The 18,020-nt window shown below is 36.7% G+C and overlaps 1 protein-coding gene across 2 annotated transcripts; it reads right to left on the reverse strand.

Moving 5' to 3' along the window:
• Window positions 1-1,089: 1,089 nt before the first annotated feature.
• On the reverse strand, window positions 1,090-14,622 carry LOC113523248 (uncharacterized). Of its 2 annotated transcripts, XM_052891843.1 has the most exons (6): window positions 14,490-14,622; window positions 7,440-8,135; window positions 6,993-7,150; window positions 6,269-6,398; window positions 5,520-5,642; window positions 1,090-2,423 (listed from the first exon to the last, which is right to left on the reverse strand). In XM_052891843.1, the coding sequence occupies exons 2-6, from the start codon at window positions 8,093-8,095 to the stop codon at window positions 2,300-2,302; spliced, it is 1,191 nt and encodes a 396-aa protein (XP_052747803.1). In that variant the 5' UTR covers window positions 8,096-8,135; window positions 14,490-14,622; the 3' UTR covers window positions 1,090-2,299. The 2 variants fall into 2 exon arrangements, with proteins under 2 accessions (XP_052747803.1, XP_026764938.1); XM_026909137.3 differs by lacking the exon at window positions 14,490-14,622 and having other exon boundaries at window positions 7,440-8,243.
• Between the last annotated feature and the right edge of the window lie 3,398 nt (window positions 14,623-18,020).

Genomic DNA, 18,020 nt, shown 5'->3' on the forward strand with positions numbered 1-18,020 from the left:
GACCCGTATTCATTGATGCCACGAGTAATTGTTCAGTTTAGTTTCCATATAGGAATTATTGGAATACTGAATAACTTACTATTCGAACCATTATTGATAAAGGATAATTGTTCAGTTTCTCGTGTCTCATTATTGGATTTCGACTTATCTTTCACATATTTTATAATTAAAAATTTCGTAACGAAGAAACGTAACATACTTTTTGATGTATATATATATATATATATATATATATATATATATATATATATATATATATATATATATTATTTAAAAAAATTTACAAATACATAATAATACATTTAAACTACGCTATATCTAAAATAAATTTATTAAAACCTGTTGGTAACCAGATAGGTATAATGGAGCAAAATTTTAAATATCATCGCAAAATGAATATCACAATTTTGGAATTACTAAAAAATCAAGATCCACTAATTACAACTTTTGTTGTAAGTAAATTATAAACGAGTACATCCCTGCCACCTTCAAAGTTACTAGTGTACTCCTTTTTTTTTAATGGATGACAATGAAATGGTAACCTCGCCTGTGCTCGGCAACCTTTTAAGTGGGAAGAGTAAAAAATTACAATTTACAAAATTTAAAAAGTTTTTAAAGAGCCACAAAATTTTTTCTTGCCGACAATGAATAGTAAGTACTTACATTTTTATAAAATAAATATTATTTGCGTATGGTATAGGCCACGTCTTTCTTTTCCGTGGGTGTCGTAAGAGACTACTAAAGGAGGGCGAGGGATGGGCAGCAGCGTCCCTCTTAAAACATTTTTAAAGCCTAACTGCGGTTGCCAATCCTCCTGCCAAGCAGGACAACTATGTTCAGCTTACAGTTAAAGGCTGATATGATGATAATGATAGAACTAAAAAACCGCAGCTTCACAACAAAAGAGCTGCATGTAGCTTGCGTGCCACAAGTTGTCGACCCCTGACCTACACCAACGATATTACTAACATATATATATATATATATATATATATATATATATATATATATATATATATATATATATATATATATATATATATATATATATATATATATATATATATATAATATAAAAGTATTGCTCTCCTGCTTTTATAATTTTTAATTAAAAACGGATAATAACTCTCTCGGTATTAAACAAATTTTTAATCGTTATTTTCCTTACATATATTTCATTATACGCAATCGATATATTATCAATAATTATTGATTAAATATCACTAAACATTGAACTTATTATTAAAAGTTTTAAGTAACATACATTTTAATCAGTTAGTTATTAAAGTAACATAAAAGACATCACGAAACTAAAATTAAGTATAGATTTGATCCTTATATTAAATCTTATATAAGGGTATTTTTTAAGATTTTACCTATCTTTACGCCAAGTCCCATGCGGGCAGTGGCGAATTTGCCCTAAGGCCCAGGAAACCCTGGCCTAGGACGGCCAGATATTAGCGGCGGCCAATCGTGAAAAAAAATTCACTGGTGATAACAAGAAATAACTCAAAGTACGTATAATTAAAAGAAACCTCGGAAATTGTTACAAACTAGCAGATATTATAGTTGACTAAATTTCTGAATCAGTTTCGATAAAAGTTGGCAAAAAGGTAAATTCACTATGTACTCAATATGATGGGTGTTGAGAAAAGGCTGGCTGGTACTTACTACATGGGCTGGGGCCTAGGACGGCCAAGACTTTTACCAGAGGGAGACTTTGTACAAAAATCGTTTGCTTGGGTACCTCTGCCCATTCGCGTTTCAACCGTGAAGCAGTTGTATTTGCATGGCTGTGTTTCGGTTTGAAGGGTGGGATATGGCGCGAATTTACTGGGTACAGAGGAATAACACCTGAGTCCTCAGGAATGGCAACGCATGGGGGGTGTCATGGGCGAAACAGTATACTCTGTTATATCCATAATACTGCTCATGTCTATAGTCGACGATTACCACTTTCCATCAGGTGGACCGTCAGCTTGTTTGTCATTCTAAGTTGTATAAAAAAAAGACTGCAAATCCGCCACTGCATGCGGGGCAAGTAGAGAGAAATACCGAAGGACTCTATCTCACGTTTACACATATCTGTAGATGTAAGACAGAGGTTGTGTCCGTTGTGTCTTAACCCCTCCGTCAAATAGTACTCATTCAAACTGATTCATTACTAGCTGATCATGATTTCTAATTTGATCTCATCATGAATTATTAAACGTGATCAAGATACATAAAGTCATTAATATAAATTCTAAACTAATTAAATCACAACACCAAATTAATCACCTTTTAATAAATGGCAACACTACGGCGCACCGCTGTGCAAGTAGTGTGCGGGATCCTGCAATTGATGGTAGTAGGCGTTCGGCAGCAGAGCCTGGGCCAAACCGCCTTGTGGTCCCGCGTATTGAGCTGGTACTAGCATTTCTCTGAAAAACATGCAATAGTAATATAAGCCGTGGATACATCATACAACGCCATTTAGATTAGGGGAAAGGGATTGTCAATAATGGGATCTAACTACCCCATTGCTAGTAATATACCCTATCGGGGGAAAACGGATTGTTAGTAATGAATCAGGTGGACCATCCACGGGGTTCCCCCTGGAAACTGTCATCATGATGGGCTAACTGGCCTGTTTTCATTTTCATTGATTACCCTTCACTGGTGCCCCGCCAGCGTATACCGTTAGCGCAGGCGGGATTACCATTCCATTTTTCCCTATCAAAAAAAAATACCCTATCAGGTCGACCTCCACGCGGTTCCACCTGGAAACCATCGTGGTTAATAATAGGTGGTCCAATTGCTAGCTTATCAGGTCGACCCCCGCGGAAACCCTCGTCGGTAATTCCATCTGAATGAGCCAACTAATTGACTTCATCATCATCATCTATCATCATTTATTGGTACCCCGCCAGTGTAAACCGAAATAAATAGATATCATAGACGCGAATATCATTCCGTTATTATTCATAAACAAAAATCGATTTAATATTTGAAAGTTTTAAACGAACATTATAAAAAAAAAAAGTGTGCCAAAACTAATTATTTTGACAAAAAAACAAAACTAATGTATCGATTTTGATAAAATTTCTATGAGACCTATCTATAAATATATCCTTTCGAATGAAAAAAGAATTTTGCAAATCGGTTTATAACTAACAGATTTATGGGGTAAGAAACGTAAAACAATACAACCGAATCGGGAACCTCCATGTTTTAAAGTCGGTTAAAAACAACATAGCTATACGTCACAGATAAAAAAAAATCTCTCTAAAATCTGTGAAGTGGACATTAAAGCGTACATGTGCTTACTTTTTTTTTTTAATTTACACACGTGTTTACTTTTTTTTTTCATAAATGACCATAAGCGAACAAAGGAATCGATCTATCGACTGAACATTTGATTAATGATCACCTAACGAGCGAGAGGACGTAATGATGAAATTTGAAAGAGACCGATGTGACTGCAGTAAGGATCGATTCGTTTCAGGGAATTAATTTTGTCACATGGTAACCCATATTTTTTTTTGTAACAGCAAAAACTTATACATTTATTTACGTACGTAAAAGATATTCTATTGCTTCCGAAGCGGAGTCCGATAAAGCTAAAAAAAAACTTTTTGAATTTGATTGTATTTTTTTTTCGGTTTGTATTTTTTTTCTCTCAATATATACAATTTCTTATATACATTCAAGACGATTAGATTTTTTTATCATAAGTGCCACCAAGGGCCACCAAAGTCACCAAAGGAAGACTTTCTCGTGGGTAACGCAAGAGGTAACCAAGGGAATTTTGATGGTCGATAATGAGCAGCAGTGTCCTTCTTTAAATATCACCAAAGCCTAACTACGGTGGGGGGAAGGGATTGTTAGTAATGAGGATCTGATATCCCCATTGCTAGCAATATACCCTATCAAGTCGACCTCCGCGCAGTTCCCCTTGGAAACCACGTTGATTAATTCATTTTGAATTCGTCACGATGGGCCAACTGACCTGCTTACATCCTCACCTATTATCACTCACTGGTGCCCCACCAGCTTATACCGGAAGTGCAAACGGGTTTATTTTTTATGAGTGAAGATGGAATGGTAACCCCGCCTGCGCTATCGGTATACGCTGGAGGGGCACCAGTGAAAGGTGACAGGTGAGGATGATGGCAGATCAGTTGGCCCATAGCAACCAATTGAACAAGAATTAACCACTATGGTTTCCAGGGGGATCCGCGTGGAGGTCGACCTGGTAGGGTATATTGCTAGCAATGAGGTTTTAAATCTCATTACTAACAATCCCATTCCCCCCGTGCAAACGGGGTTACCAATTCGCCTGCCAAGTTTGGCAACTACTAGCACACCCCCACTTATGGAGGAGGCTTACTTCAGCAGTGGACAGTTAACGGCTGAAATGATGATGATGATGATTCTTATTATATCCATTTTTACTACACTTTTATGCCATTTTGAAAAGTTTAAAAATAAGACCAAAAAGACAAAACCCCTTTTTGATTAACAAAAAGCACTTCAATTCACAAAAAAAAGAATATATAATGGTATGCACACAATAAAAAACACGGCAGTAGAAGTGCGAATCTCTTTTTTTAAAGTCGGTTAATAATCAGCCGGCCAAGAGGCAAAGTTGGTGTACCAACTAACGTAAATATTTCTTGGTCTCCTATTACATTTGTAAGGGGCCATTGTTATGGAAGGAATATGGCGTTTTATAGCTTTTGTCTCAAGGCCACCCATTTATTTGTTTATATAAACTCGCATACCTATTACATCTCGCCTTTAAGATACGTATAGATCACTAGCAATCTGCCCCGACTTTGCACAGATTGATAAGTAAATAAATAAATAAAATATCAAGTAAAATACAGCCCATATTACTGATACTGATAATGTAACTGAGTGGGGGGAAAGGGATTGTTAGTAATGCAATCTAACTGACCCATTGCTAGCAATATACCCTATCAGGTCGACCTCCACGCGGTTCCACCTGGTAAACTATCGTGGTTAATTCTAGTAGAATTCATCACGATGGGCTAACTGACCTGCTTTCATCGTCACCTATCATGCCTCACTGGTGCTTCGCCAACGTATACCGATAGCGCGGGCAGCGTTACCATTCCATTACCACCCATTAAAAAAAATGTAGCTGAGTGATAAATAAAATAATTTTTAAAATCGGTTAAGTATTTTCGACTTTATCTATTACAGACAGAAAATCAAATCTATTTTTTATTATATTAATTTAGAAGATAAGTTAATAACTTAATTATTATTTAAAAGTGGTACATAAGAAATAAAGCGCATAAATGGTTGCCACGCTTGGCAGAGGAGTTGGTAACCGCAGTTACGCTTTAGTGATATTTTAAGAGGGACGTTACTGACCATCCTTAGACGATTAAATACTCTAAGTCACCTCTTACAACACCGACGGAAAAGGGATGCCCCATTCCATGACAAAATACGGCTTATAAGATACGCAGAAGTAAGTAAGAAAACAAGAAGAAGAAGATACTAACGATCTATTAGGCTGCTGCGGCGTTCGATCCCTTTGTCGTCTGTTCTTGAACCAGTTCGACACCTGCGTGAGAGTCAACCCCGTCTTCTTTGCCAAAGCTCTTTTCTCATCAGGAGTTGGATACCTAAAACAAGTAAATAGCTTTAATATGATAAATATGTTATAAAAAAATATATATAAAAATATATTTTATCAGAATTTTCCTAACATTCTTGGCCGATATGCAAATAAGATCAGAGACAGAGCTGTTAAAACATTGCAAGTTAATAAGTACTGCGGCAACTGCCTAGACTGATATTTTCTTGCCAAAGACTTTATGAATTAAAAAAAAATCTTTTGCATAATCAAAATGGCGCGTTTTATAAAAAAAAAAAAACATATACACGAATACTAGAACCGCAAGTACTATCCCTAATCTATGACAAGAATAAACGGAGTATACTTATATAAAACAAAGAGAACAAACTTTTTTGAGGTTATCAACGTTGACAGCTAAAATCTAATTGGTTAATTCCAGACAAATTATCTTTTTGAAGACTAGGCAGCATGGTCTCCGACCTTAGCCTGTTCCAAACGGAACAAACGTACTAAAAAAAAAAAATCTAGTTGGTTAAAACTGAGATTTAAAAAGAGAACAATACCAACTTGGCGAATATCAATCACCAAATGGCGTTTTTAATAATTCACGCTTATTATATTTACATAGAAATTAAGATACCTTCTGATGTAAAAGAAATTACAATAACATACCTATTCCTATAATAACAGTCTTTTAACGCGTTCCTGCTCTTCTCTTTAAAACAGTAAACCGTTTCTTCTCCGTCCCAAATGGTTTTTGGTAGTGGATACTTCTTTCTCAATCTATACTTATCTACGGCACCTAAAATAAAGTTGAAATTATTTTTAAGACAATTGATGGACATGAGTTTAATAATAAGAGAATAGATGGTAAGGTCGTTAAATCTCTATCCTACTCGTGTTTCTGTTATCAAGTTGCTATACTTTCGGTTTAAAGGTTGAATTATATGTTTTTTTTTTTATAACAAAGGATGCCAACAAGCATGCGGCTCACCTGATGGTAAGTGACTGTAAAATGTAATATAAATTGGACTCTCTTTTCCGCGCTTAGCCTCTAATTTGGGCCGTTGTGCGTATTTTTCTGGATAATGAGATGGTAAGTGACTACGGCCACCCATGATCACCCGCAACACCAGAGACATTGCAAATGTGCTGCCAGCCAAATATATATGCTTATCTTATTAATGAGGGAAGAAGAAATTGTTAGTAATGAAGACTAGCAGTGTGGAGGAAAATGGATCGTTAATAATGGAGTATAACAGCTCTATTGCTAGCAATATATACGGTCGACCGCCACCCAGATCCCCTAAAATCCATCATGTTTAATTCCTAGCGAATTCATCACAACGCGCCAACTAATCTGATTGTAACAATTTATTGATTGAAGAATGTATACCTAAAGGTCGTCCTCGAACCTTCTCAGCCTCGTCGTAGTGTGCTTTGAACCACAAATTCTGCAGCGCGGTGTGGTGTCTTGGCGGGAACGTATGGGCCTCTAATATAGCGTATAACTCTTGAAACACACCTCGGTGGTACGCAACTAACGCTCTTGCCCTGTAGCGAAAATAAAAAAAAAAATTATAACTCAAACAATATTTCAAATCCGTCAACGCTAAAAAAATTACATTAAGTGTATTTCGTTTTTTCCAAGTAAAACAGATTACTGATAGGTTTGATTGAAAGATAAATTGGCCCCTGATTTTCCCTACATTACAACATGATTATTATTAAATTTCACTCTCGTGATACCCCTAGTGGTACAAGCATTCAGAGACTACAATTGTGATAAAAAAAAAACATAATCATACACATTACCTATGGCAATAGCGAATTCTAAACATACCTTAACACTGTCTCATTCCCGCGCAATAACTCACTGGGTGGCAAACTCCACAAAAAAGCTGCCAATTTCTCTATATCGCCCTTCTGCTGCAAAGCCTCGCATACACATTGCACTTGTTCGGAATTGAAATTTAAACAACGCCGCATATTTCCATTATCATTTTCACTAAAATAAGACTGTGTAACTCTATCTCTGTCGCCATTCGAATTATCGAATCCAACCTGCTGATTGGAAATTTTGACATCCGCCATATTAGGATTATTCTCATTTTGAATACAATTTTTCCCGCCAACTATGGGTACCTCGAAATAGTTCGTTCTCATTGTCCTATCGTCTGTTTCTATTTGATTAAAAAAGTTATCGTTCTGCGACAACTTGATTTCGAAATTCAAATATTTTTTATTTCTTTGTGGCGATAAGTAATTATCGAATAATTTGTTGCTTTCTTGTAAATAAACATCTTTCGTGTTACGCTCTTCGTTTCTTGGTGACTTTTGTTTACAAGAGAAATATTGTTTGTCGTTTATATCCTGATTGTAGAAGTTGGCATTTTGATTGTCGTACGGAAACGGTGGTAACGAGGTCTCTGACTCACTGGTCGAGTCACTCGATGGGCTCAGACGATCGGAACACGTCTCCATAGCCGTCGATTTCATTACAAAGCCTTATAGTCAAACGATTAACTAAATTTTGAATCTGCGAACAAAAATTTAACCATTACGACATCACTGTCACCATCAATTGGATTAATTCAATTAATTATTGAATTAATCCGAGGTTTTCCATAGAGAGTATAAGGTTCTTCAAAAAGGGTGTATTAAGGCTTCTTCATGATTAGCAACGTGCACCTTAAACCCTTAGTGTTACGGGGGAGGGAGAGGAGTTGTTAGTAATGCGGGCTATTAGTTCCATTGTTAGCAATATACCTCGACAGGTTGACCTCCACGTGGTCTCCTCTGGAAATCATCGTGCTGAATTCCATGTGTATTCATCACGATGGGCTAACTGACCTGCCTTTTCTTTGCCGTTACCGTTCCATTATCATCTATTAAAAAAATCTCTAGAGCTACAGACGTCCGTAGACTACAGTGACTGTTTACCATTAAACTGGCTGTATGCTTGTTTACCCCCTTCGTGGTATAAAGAACAATTACATATAGATAGAGCGTGTCTCTTTACAAACGCTTCAGAAAAATAGCCAAACCTGCTCAACTTTTTATTATTGTATTTGTGAATTTGTATTATAAATCGTGCAGTGTATTTAGTTTATTTATTTAACTTATACATACATAATAAAGGTAAATAATATAGACATAACACCTAAAGGCTTTCTCTACCTGTCGAACATGGGGCAAATAGAGAAGTTTATTTATTAGCTTAATTGCTTAGATAGAGTGTCTCCTGAGAGAGTGAAAAACGGGTCAACTTTTTCATACAAATTTGCGTGATAAATAATTATCAGTGTTTCCTTTACAATTTCTATATTTATTTCGTTTTATAATTTCCTCGTCTTCTTAATGCGTAAAAACTCTATTTATTAAATAATTAAATATAGATACGTGGGGGGAGAAGGGATTGTTAGTAATGGGGATTAGCAACATCATTGCTAGCAATAAACCCTATAAGATCGACCTCCACGCGGTTCCCCCTGGAAACCATCATGATTGATTCGTTGTTGAATTTGTCAGGATGGGTTAACTGACCTGCTTCATTCTCACCTGTCATCCCTCACTGGTGCCCCGTCAGTGTATACCGATAGCACAGGCGGGGTTACCATTCCACTATCATCCATTAAAAAAAAATTTAGATACGTCGCGATACATTATGTATGTAAGTATATAGAGCACTGATGAAAAACAAGTCAGCTAATTTGACAATTAGCTGACAAAAAGTTGACCCGTTTTTGAGGCTTCGATGCTCCATCTACGAGTATAAAATCTAATTTGATTCGTCAGTCAGTATATGAATAGAAATATCAAACAAATTATTATTAAAAAGTAATATTAATAATAGTATTTTATAGAACAAAGCGCACTATTTATTTTTGTCTTTAAAAAAAACATTTAACCGTTCTATGACGTTTCTTACAACTTTATTCTCCATCTAGATAGTACGTGATTTACATCACTGCACGTACCTAGTTATTTTAAATTAATAAACATAAGAAAGTAAATCTCCCTTATTCTTTTTTTTTATACAATTTAGAATGGCAAACAAGCTGACGATCCACCTAATGGAAAGTGATAACCGTCGCCTATAGACATGAGCAGTACCATGGACATAACAGAGTATACTGTTTCGCCCATGATACCCCCCATGCATTGCCATTCCTGAGAACTCAGGTGTTACTCCTTTGTATTCTGTAAATTCAGTGCCATATCCTATCCTTTAAACCGAAACAGCCATGCAAACATAACCGTTTCACGGTAGAAACACGAATGGAACAGAGGTGCCCAAGCAAACGAGTTTTGTACAAAGTCTCCCTCTGATAAAAAGTTTTTGTGATATTATATAGTGAATTAACTAGTAAGTAATTTTTACGATCTTGTTATTAATGTTTAATAATAATAATAATAACTGAGCACAGACACAACCAGGTAGCCAAAATACTCCATCAAGAGCTAGCTCTGAAGTACGGCCTCGCGAATAAGAGGTTGCCGTACTATAAGTACGAGCCCCAGTCGGTCCTCGAAAGCGACAGCGTCAGGCTCTACTGGGACTGATCCATCATCACGGACAGGACAGTTCTTGCGAACAAACCTGATATCGTGGTGATGGATCGGGCACTCTCGAGGGTGTTTTTGGTGGATGTCACCATACCGCATGACGAGAACCTCGTGAAAGCCGAAACCGAGAAAAAGAGAAAATATCTCGACCTGGCTCACGAGGTGACCAAAATGTGGGGGGTGACATCCACCGAAATCATTCCAATCATTTTGTCGTTGAACGGTCTTATCCCAACCAGTCTGGAGCAACATCTCAGACGGTTGGGATTCCGAGGCGGCTCACTCCCGAGAAAAATGCAGAAAGCAGTGCTCTTAGATTCTGCTCGCATTGTACGCCGGTTCTCTCCCTGGGGCCCTCAACCCCGGCCGACTGTGCTTCTGCCGGGGGTTAGTTTGCCATCTCCTCTCCTTAAGAGGGGAGATGTGAATTTTCTAGAAATTTTAATACTAATAAGAAATAATAATTTATTTACAAAATATTTATTTATAGTACTTAGATGTAAGGTATGTATGTATATAATAGATAGTTTATTTCTTTTACATTAATCACTATTTGTGCCAACTAGCAATACAATTATTACCTACATAATATTTATTTTATATTATGTTACATGAGAAATGTAATTGTATACTTACTATATGAGTTTGACAACAGCACTTTTAACAGTACAGGCGTATAATGATTTTTGCTAAAAAAAAAAGGAAAGCCGAAATACCTACAGTGTCAAATTCAATATTTTGATGCATGAAACTTATACAACTTTTTTTTTATACAACTCAATGGCAAACAAGCTGACGGCCCACCTGATAGAAAGTGGTAACCGTCGCCTATAGATATATGCAGTACCATGGACATAACAGAGTATACTGATTCGCCCATGATACCCCCCATGCGTTGCCATTCCTGAGGTCTCAGGTGTTTATTCCTCTGTACTCTGTAAATTCACGCCATATCCCACCCTTCAAACCGAAACGCAGCCATGCAAACACAACTGAACTTATTTAAAACTTATTTTAGTATTTATTCTTAGTAGGCAAAGAGATCTTGAAAATAAATATTAATATTTATTTTAATAAATGGATGATAATGGAATGGTAACCCCGCCTGCGCTAACGGTATACGCTTGCGGAGCACCAGTGAGGGATGATAGGTGAAATTGAAAAGGCAGGTCAGTTAATCCATCGTGATGAATACACCAGGAAATCAGCACGATTCACACTGTTTAGATAAAGTATAAATGTGAGCATGAAAGTTTTTTTTTAAAGACAGTAAAGTCGATATTAGATAAATGCGACGGGGTATCCAATGATTTTGGCGCATCAAACCTTAATTAAAAAAAAATATACTTAATAAAAACTAACAGGATCTTTTAAAGACCAGAGGGAGACTTTGTACTGTTTGCTTGGACACCTCTGTCCGATTCGTGTTTCAACCGTAAAGCAGTCGTGTTTGCATGGCTGTGTTTCGGTTTGAAGGGTGGGATATGATAGTGCGTTTACAGGTTACAAAGGAATAACATCTGAGTCCTCAGGAATGGCAACGCATGGGGGGTATCATGAGCGAAACAGTACACTCTGTTATGTCCATGGTACTGCTCATGTCTATAGGCGACCGTTACCACTTTCCATCAGGTGGGTCGTCAGCTTGTTTGCTATTCTAAGTTGTATAAAAAAAAGAACGTGTGTAAAGATAGTTTGCTAATATTTAGTATTTAAAAATCGCCGTTTCGCAAAATAACAAAGTATCGGATGACGCGAGTAATACGCCGGACATACAATGCGAAAACAAACCAAAATTTGCTTATTTACTTAAACAGTAAGGTTTTGTTTGTAATAAAGAAAATAAAAGATGTAGAAACCAAGCAGTCGACAGCATTATATGTATTTTATACGAAAAATACAGAAGTAGCGAGGCATAGGACAATTATTATTTCAGCCGTTAGCTGTCCACTGCTGGACATAAGACTTCCCCATAAGGTAGAGTTTTGCCAATAGTTGCCACGCTTGGCAGGCGAGTTGGCAACCGCAGTTAGGCTTTTAGAGATGTTTTAAAAGGATCGCTGCTGCCCATCTCTCGCCCTCCCATAGGACAATAGGAAAAGAAATTATAGATATTAGAAAAAAAAATTATATATCGTCATAGTCGTAGAATACTGACGGATCTTTATATACAATCTTTGTCAGATCCGTCAGTATTCTACGACTATGACGATATGTTTATTATATTAAAATACTGTTCATGTCTATAGGCGACGGTTACCGCTTTCCATCAGGTGGGCCGTCAGCTTGTTTGCCATTCTATAATATGTTGTATCAAAAGTCTAATACAATAACATTGGAGGAAAGGATTTGTTAGTAATGGAGACTGAGAATCCCATTGCTAGCAATATACCCAACCAGGTCGACCTCCTCGCGGTTCTCCCTGGAAACTATCACTGTTAATTCCAGATGAATTCATCATGATGGGCTAACTGGCCTGTTTTCATTCTCATCTATCACCCTTCACTAGTGCTCCGCCAGCGTATCCTGTTAGCGCAGGCGGGGTTACCATACCATTTTCACCCATCAAAAAAAAAACAAAATACAATAACATCTTCAAAGTTTATACCATGATGTATTGCAACGTCAATTAAACGATGCGATACAGAGCAATGCTTACGTTATAAACAAATAATTTGATAAACAATTCGTTCAAAATTCATTACACCACACTATTAAGGTGCTTTTTTTTTAATGAATGATAATGGAATGGTAACCCCGCCCGCGTTATCGGTATACACCGGCGAGGCACCAGTGAAGGATGATAGGTGAGGATGAAGCAGGTTAGTTAGTCAACCGTAACGATTCTAACAATAAATCAATCACAATGGTTTCTAGGGAGAACCATGAGGAGGTCGACCTGATATAGTAAATTGCTAGCAATGGAGCTACTAATCCCCATTACTAACAACCCCTTCTTCTCCACAATTAAGGTGTTTTTTTTTTTATGGGTAAAAATGGATTGGTAATCCCGCCCGCGCTATTGGTACACACCAACGAGGCACCAGTGGAAGATGATAGGTGACAATGAATGCAGGTCAGTTGGCCCACCATGATGAAGTCGACAAGAATTAAACACGTTGGTTTCCAGGGGGAACCGCGTGGAGGTCAACCTGAGAGGGTATATTGCCAGTAATGGGACTATTAGACCCCATAACTAACAATCCCTTTCCCCCCACTATTAAGGTGTTAGACCCAATTAGGTCGGACTTATTTAGAAAGCGACGTATGAGATATATTTAAAAAACATATTACTTTTAAACTAGCTCAATTTTAGGCAGATTTAGATAATTCAGAATACTAAAAATTGGACTTACAATTTTTTTTTTCATAAATTCAAAGTACTATAGGATTAAAGCTCATTCAAGTCAATTGTTTAATGTGACTAGCCCTAAAAGTATTGACCTATCTTTTTATATTAAATATTTTATCCATTTATAATCTAATATATAAAATTCTCGTGTCGCGGTATTTGTTATCAAACTCCTCCGAAACGGCTTTACCGATTTTTATGAAATTTTGTGCGCATATTGGGTAGGTCTGAGAATCGGCCAACATCTATTTTTCACACCCCTCAATGATAAGGGTGACCCTCCCCAAAGAAAAAAATTTTTATTGTTTTGACAAATTTTTCCATTTTTATTTTATTATGATTTAGCATTGAAAAATACATATAAATTCAAATTTTCACGCTTTTACGATCAACCCATGTTGTTTAATCTCAATTTTTATATTCCGCAATATGGTTGCATGATGACAATCGAATATAATAATTGTAGTACGATATATTTTCATGTATAGTTCTAGAAATAATGTATATGGTAAAACAACGTTTACCGAGTCAGCTAGTAAAAATATAAAGATTTATCCTCATAAAGTGATCGATCGATAACGCACATCCTAAATGGCTCATTTGAAAGCATGCAATTTTTATTAAAGATTCCTTATGTCACGTAAACATTGTTTTCGGGAGTATTTTCCAGGATTTTCACGGAAATAAAATTGACGGCAAAACCGCAATATATACCTAGTCATTATATATACATATAAAACAAAATCTCCTTGTGTTTTTAATGAAATTAAGCATTAATTCAGTTAAATAGAATTAAATTACTGATAGACAATAAGAATAATTTATCGGAATCAATATTATATCTATGAATAAGTAAAATAATAATAAATATATTTATGGCTTAAAAATAATAATTTGAACGGAAAAATATTATTTTCCAAATAGATTAATTTAAAAATTTTATAAAATATTTCGTATTATAATAAAACTTACCTAAAACATGAAAGTTTCATCAACTAAAATAACACTTAAATCACATTAAAATCACTATTCTCGTATGTCATCAAACGAATATTTAAAAAAAAAAACACGTATATTTAAAAATCCGACACACCCTCACTCGAGAGAGACATGGGGTCAAATAACAATAGATGGTTCTCATTTCAAACGACGCGAGCGAGACAAACTGCGTAAGGGAGAGAGAAGATGGGCGGAGTTCGTTGCCGGGTGTAGCGTTACAAAAATTTTTATTTTTCAACTTACTCGTTTCGCGCAAAGGACCGCCTTTTCGCGAACCGGTTTCCTATGAGGTCAACAGTTCACAATTTTTTTTTTTTAATTTAATATTTAAAGCTACCACGTCCACTCTAAAGTTTTCATCCAATGATAAAATTTAAATAAGTTAATATTTACATTTTACCTTAAAAATATCGAATGTGGAATATTTACTAATATTATATATGTGAAAATGAGTTTGTTTGTTACCTTACAGCGGCTTAACGGCTTAATCAATCACTATGATTTTTTTTAATAGGTGATAATGGAATGGTCAACCCTGTGCTATCGGTATACGCAAGCCCCACCAATGAGAGATGATAGGTGAGGATGAAAGCAGATCAGTTAGCAAATAGTGAGGGATTCCACGGGAATTAACAACGATGGTTTCCAGGGGGAACCGCGTGGAAGTCGACCTGATGTACCTTACATTGCAAACTGTTTTTTTTTTAATGGATGATAATGGAATTGTATTCCCGCCTGCGCTATCGGTATACACTGGCGGGGCACCAATGAGGAATGATAAGTGAAGATGAAGCAGATCAGTTAGCCCATCGTGACAAATTTACCAATGCATCACGATGGTTTTCAAGGGGAACCACGAGGAGGTCGACCTGATAAGGTATATTGCTATTAATAGAGTTGTTAACCCCCATTACTAACAGCCCCTTTCCCCCCGTTCACTATGAAATTTGGTATATTGGAATGGAAAAGGATTAATGCAATGTTTTATCCAGATCAGTAAATATCCCGGGTACGCGGACAAAGTCGCGAGTGAAAACTAGTTTCTGTATAAATACAAATTATAAATAAATAATGTACAGTATTGACCACAAAGAGTTCAAACGCAATATTTTGGAAAGCAGTGTTTTTTTTTTTCATTTAAATTTTGCTCCATCAAAGTCTTTGAATCGAACCGCTGTTGTTTTTCATTATTATACAATGCATCCTGTGTGTATGTATGAACTTTAGTTAGTTAGTGATAGCTGTACGTAAACACCTGAGTCCTCAGGAGTGGCAACGCATGGGGGGTATCATGGGCGAAACAGTATACTCTATTATGTCCATGGTACTGCTCATGTCTATAGGCGACGGTTACCACTTTCCATCAGGTGGGCCGTCAGCTTGTTTGCCATTCTAAGTTGTATAAAAAAAAAAAAAAACGTAAAACTAAAAATCTACCCATGCTATTAATATTATATTTTTTTAATGGATGATAATGGAAAGGTAACCCCGCCAGCGCTATTGGTATACGCTGGCGGGGCACCAGTGAGAGGTGATAGGTGAGGTTGAAAACATCGTGGTTAATTCCGTGAGAATTAACCACGATGGTTTCCAGGGGGAACCGCACGGAGGTCGACCTGACAGGGTACATTGCTATGCTATTGCAATGGAACTGTTAGACCCCATTACTAACAATCCCTTTCCGTGACATGTGACAGTGTGATATGACAGTGAATTTACACGATACAGAGGAATAACACCTGAGTCTTCAGGAAGGCAACGCATGGAGGGTATCATAGGCGAAACAGTATACTCTGTTATGTCCACGGTACAGCCCATGTCTATAGGCGACGGTTACCACTTTCCATCAAGTGGGCCGTCAGCTTGTTTACCATTCTAAGTTGCATAAAAAACCATGTCTTCTAAATTTAAAGAATAATGAAAACAACAAGGGCATTGTCGCATAAAAAAAATCTAAAGTCGCCATGACTGAAGCGGTTTACCGCCGCCTTCCAGCACCGCCAGCGCGGGCGGCGTCGCAGTTAGCAATCGCGCGGTATGTTTTGTTCCCACGTCGCTGTTTCCAAGTATAGTTACTTGACACGGGGGTAATTGTACACAACATGCATACGACTCATACAAACCAACGCACCAGTAACGATTACTTATAAATTATCTTCACAATTTGCGGCAGCTTATAATCAGACTAGCTTTCACCCGTGACTTCGTACACGTGAATTTGCTGACGATCCACCTGATGGAAAGTGGTAACCGTCGCCTATAGACATGAGCAGTACCATGGATATAACAGAGTATACTGTTTCGCCCATGATACCCCCCATGCATTGCCATTCCTGAGGTCTCAGGTGTTATTCCTCTGTACTCTGTAAATTCACTACCATATCCCACCCGTCAAACCAAAACACAGCCGTGCAAACACAACTGCTTGACAGAAGTGTCCAAGTAAAAAACATTTGTACCAAGTCTCCTTCTGATAAAGTCCCTCTATTGTTACTTAAGACTGAATAGATTTGAATGAAATTTGGTACACGGATAGATTACATTTTAACACATAGTATATTTTATATATTAATCCATGCCAGCACAATGTTACTTATAGTTAGTAAGTAAATGAAGTAAATATTATTTCAGCCTTAATTTTACTTACTTACTACCTACATATCTTCACACCAAATCCTTTACGTAGGGTAGACAGAGCACCAAAAGTACACCGCTTCTATTTTGGTTTGTATAATTTTTTAATTTATTATTATATTTGTTTTTACCTAATATGACAATTTTAATAAATATGGACTCATCAAAATCATGTTCCGCTTATTTACCTACGACTCAATAACATAAGGGTCACGGGTTCGATGCCCACATCAAAAATATTGCCTAGTCAGTGTTTCTTTTACTATATTATGGCATAATAAAGGTATTTCTATACTAATTAAAAATATTTTATCACCATATCATCCGTCTGTCCACTGCTGAATATAGGCCTCCCCCTATTGAAGGGTTTTGCCGGTAGTTGCCACGCTTGGCAGGCTTGGCAGGAAAGGAAGGGATGGCCCATTCTATGCCGGGACCAGACATGTATATCTTGTATATATCATCATATCAGCCTTTAACTGTTTATACCTTTCCTTTGGGAGCTTTGCGAGTAGTTACCATGTTTGACAGGCAGATTGGCAACCGCAGTTAGTTAGGCTTTGGAGATATTTTAGAGGGACGCTGCTGCCCATCCCCCGCTCTCTCTTAGTCGCCTCTTACTACACCCACGGGAAAGACGTGGCCTATTCTATACCAGGATCATACGACATATATATATATATATATATATATATATATATATATATATATATATATATATATATATATATATATATATATATATATATAGTATGTATTTATATCAATTAATACTAGTACCGCATTTGAGTATTCTGACAGTTCCTTACAGTTGACTGGGAGAGAATGCTTTTAACATTTTTTTTATGAGTGAAAATGGTATACAGGCCA

The sequence above is a fragment of the Galleria mellonella genome, unplaced genomic scaffold (genome assembly GCF_026898425.1).
Source record: "Galleria mellonella isolate WM207_F2 unplaced genomic scaffold, CSIRO_AGI_GalMel_v1 utg146, whole genome shotgun sequence".
Taxonomy (NCBI): domain Eukaryota; kingdom Metazoa; phylum Arthropoda; class Insecta; order Lepidoptera; family Pyralidae; genus Galleria; species Galleria mellonella.

Excerpts from the sequence above, each read along its gene's own strand:
- LOC113523248 (XM_052891843.1), bottom strand. The coding sequence starts at position 8,095 with ATGAAATCGACGGCTATGGAGACGTGTTCCGATCGTCTGAGCCCATCG. Across the intron at positions 7,151-7,439 it reads GGGAATGAGACAGTGTTAAG|GGCAAGAGCGTTAGTTGCGT; the intron begins GTATGTTTAGAA and ends TTTTCGCTACAG. Across the intron at positions 5,643-6,268 it reads GACTGTTATTATAGGAATAG|GTATCCAACTCCTGATGAGA; the intron begins GTATGTTATTGT and ends TACTTGTTTTAG.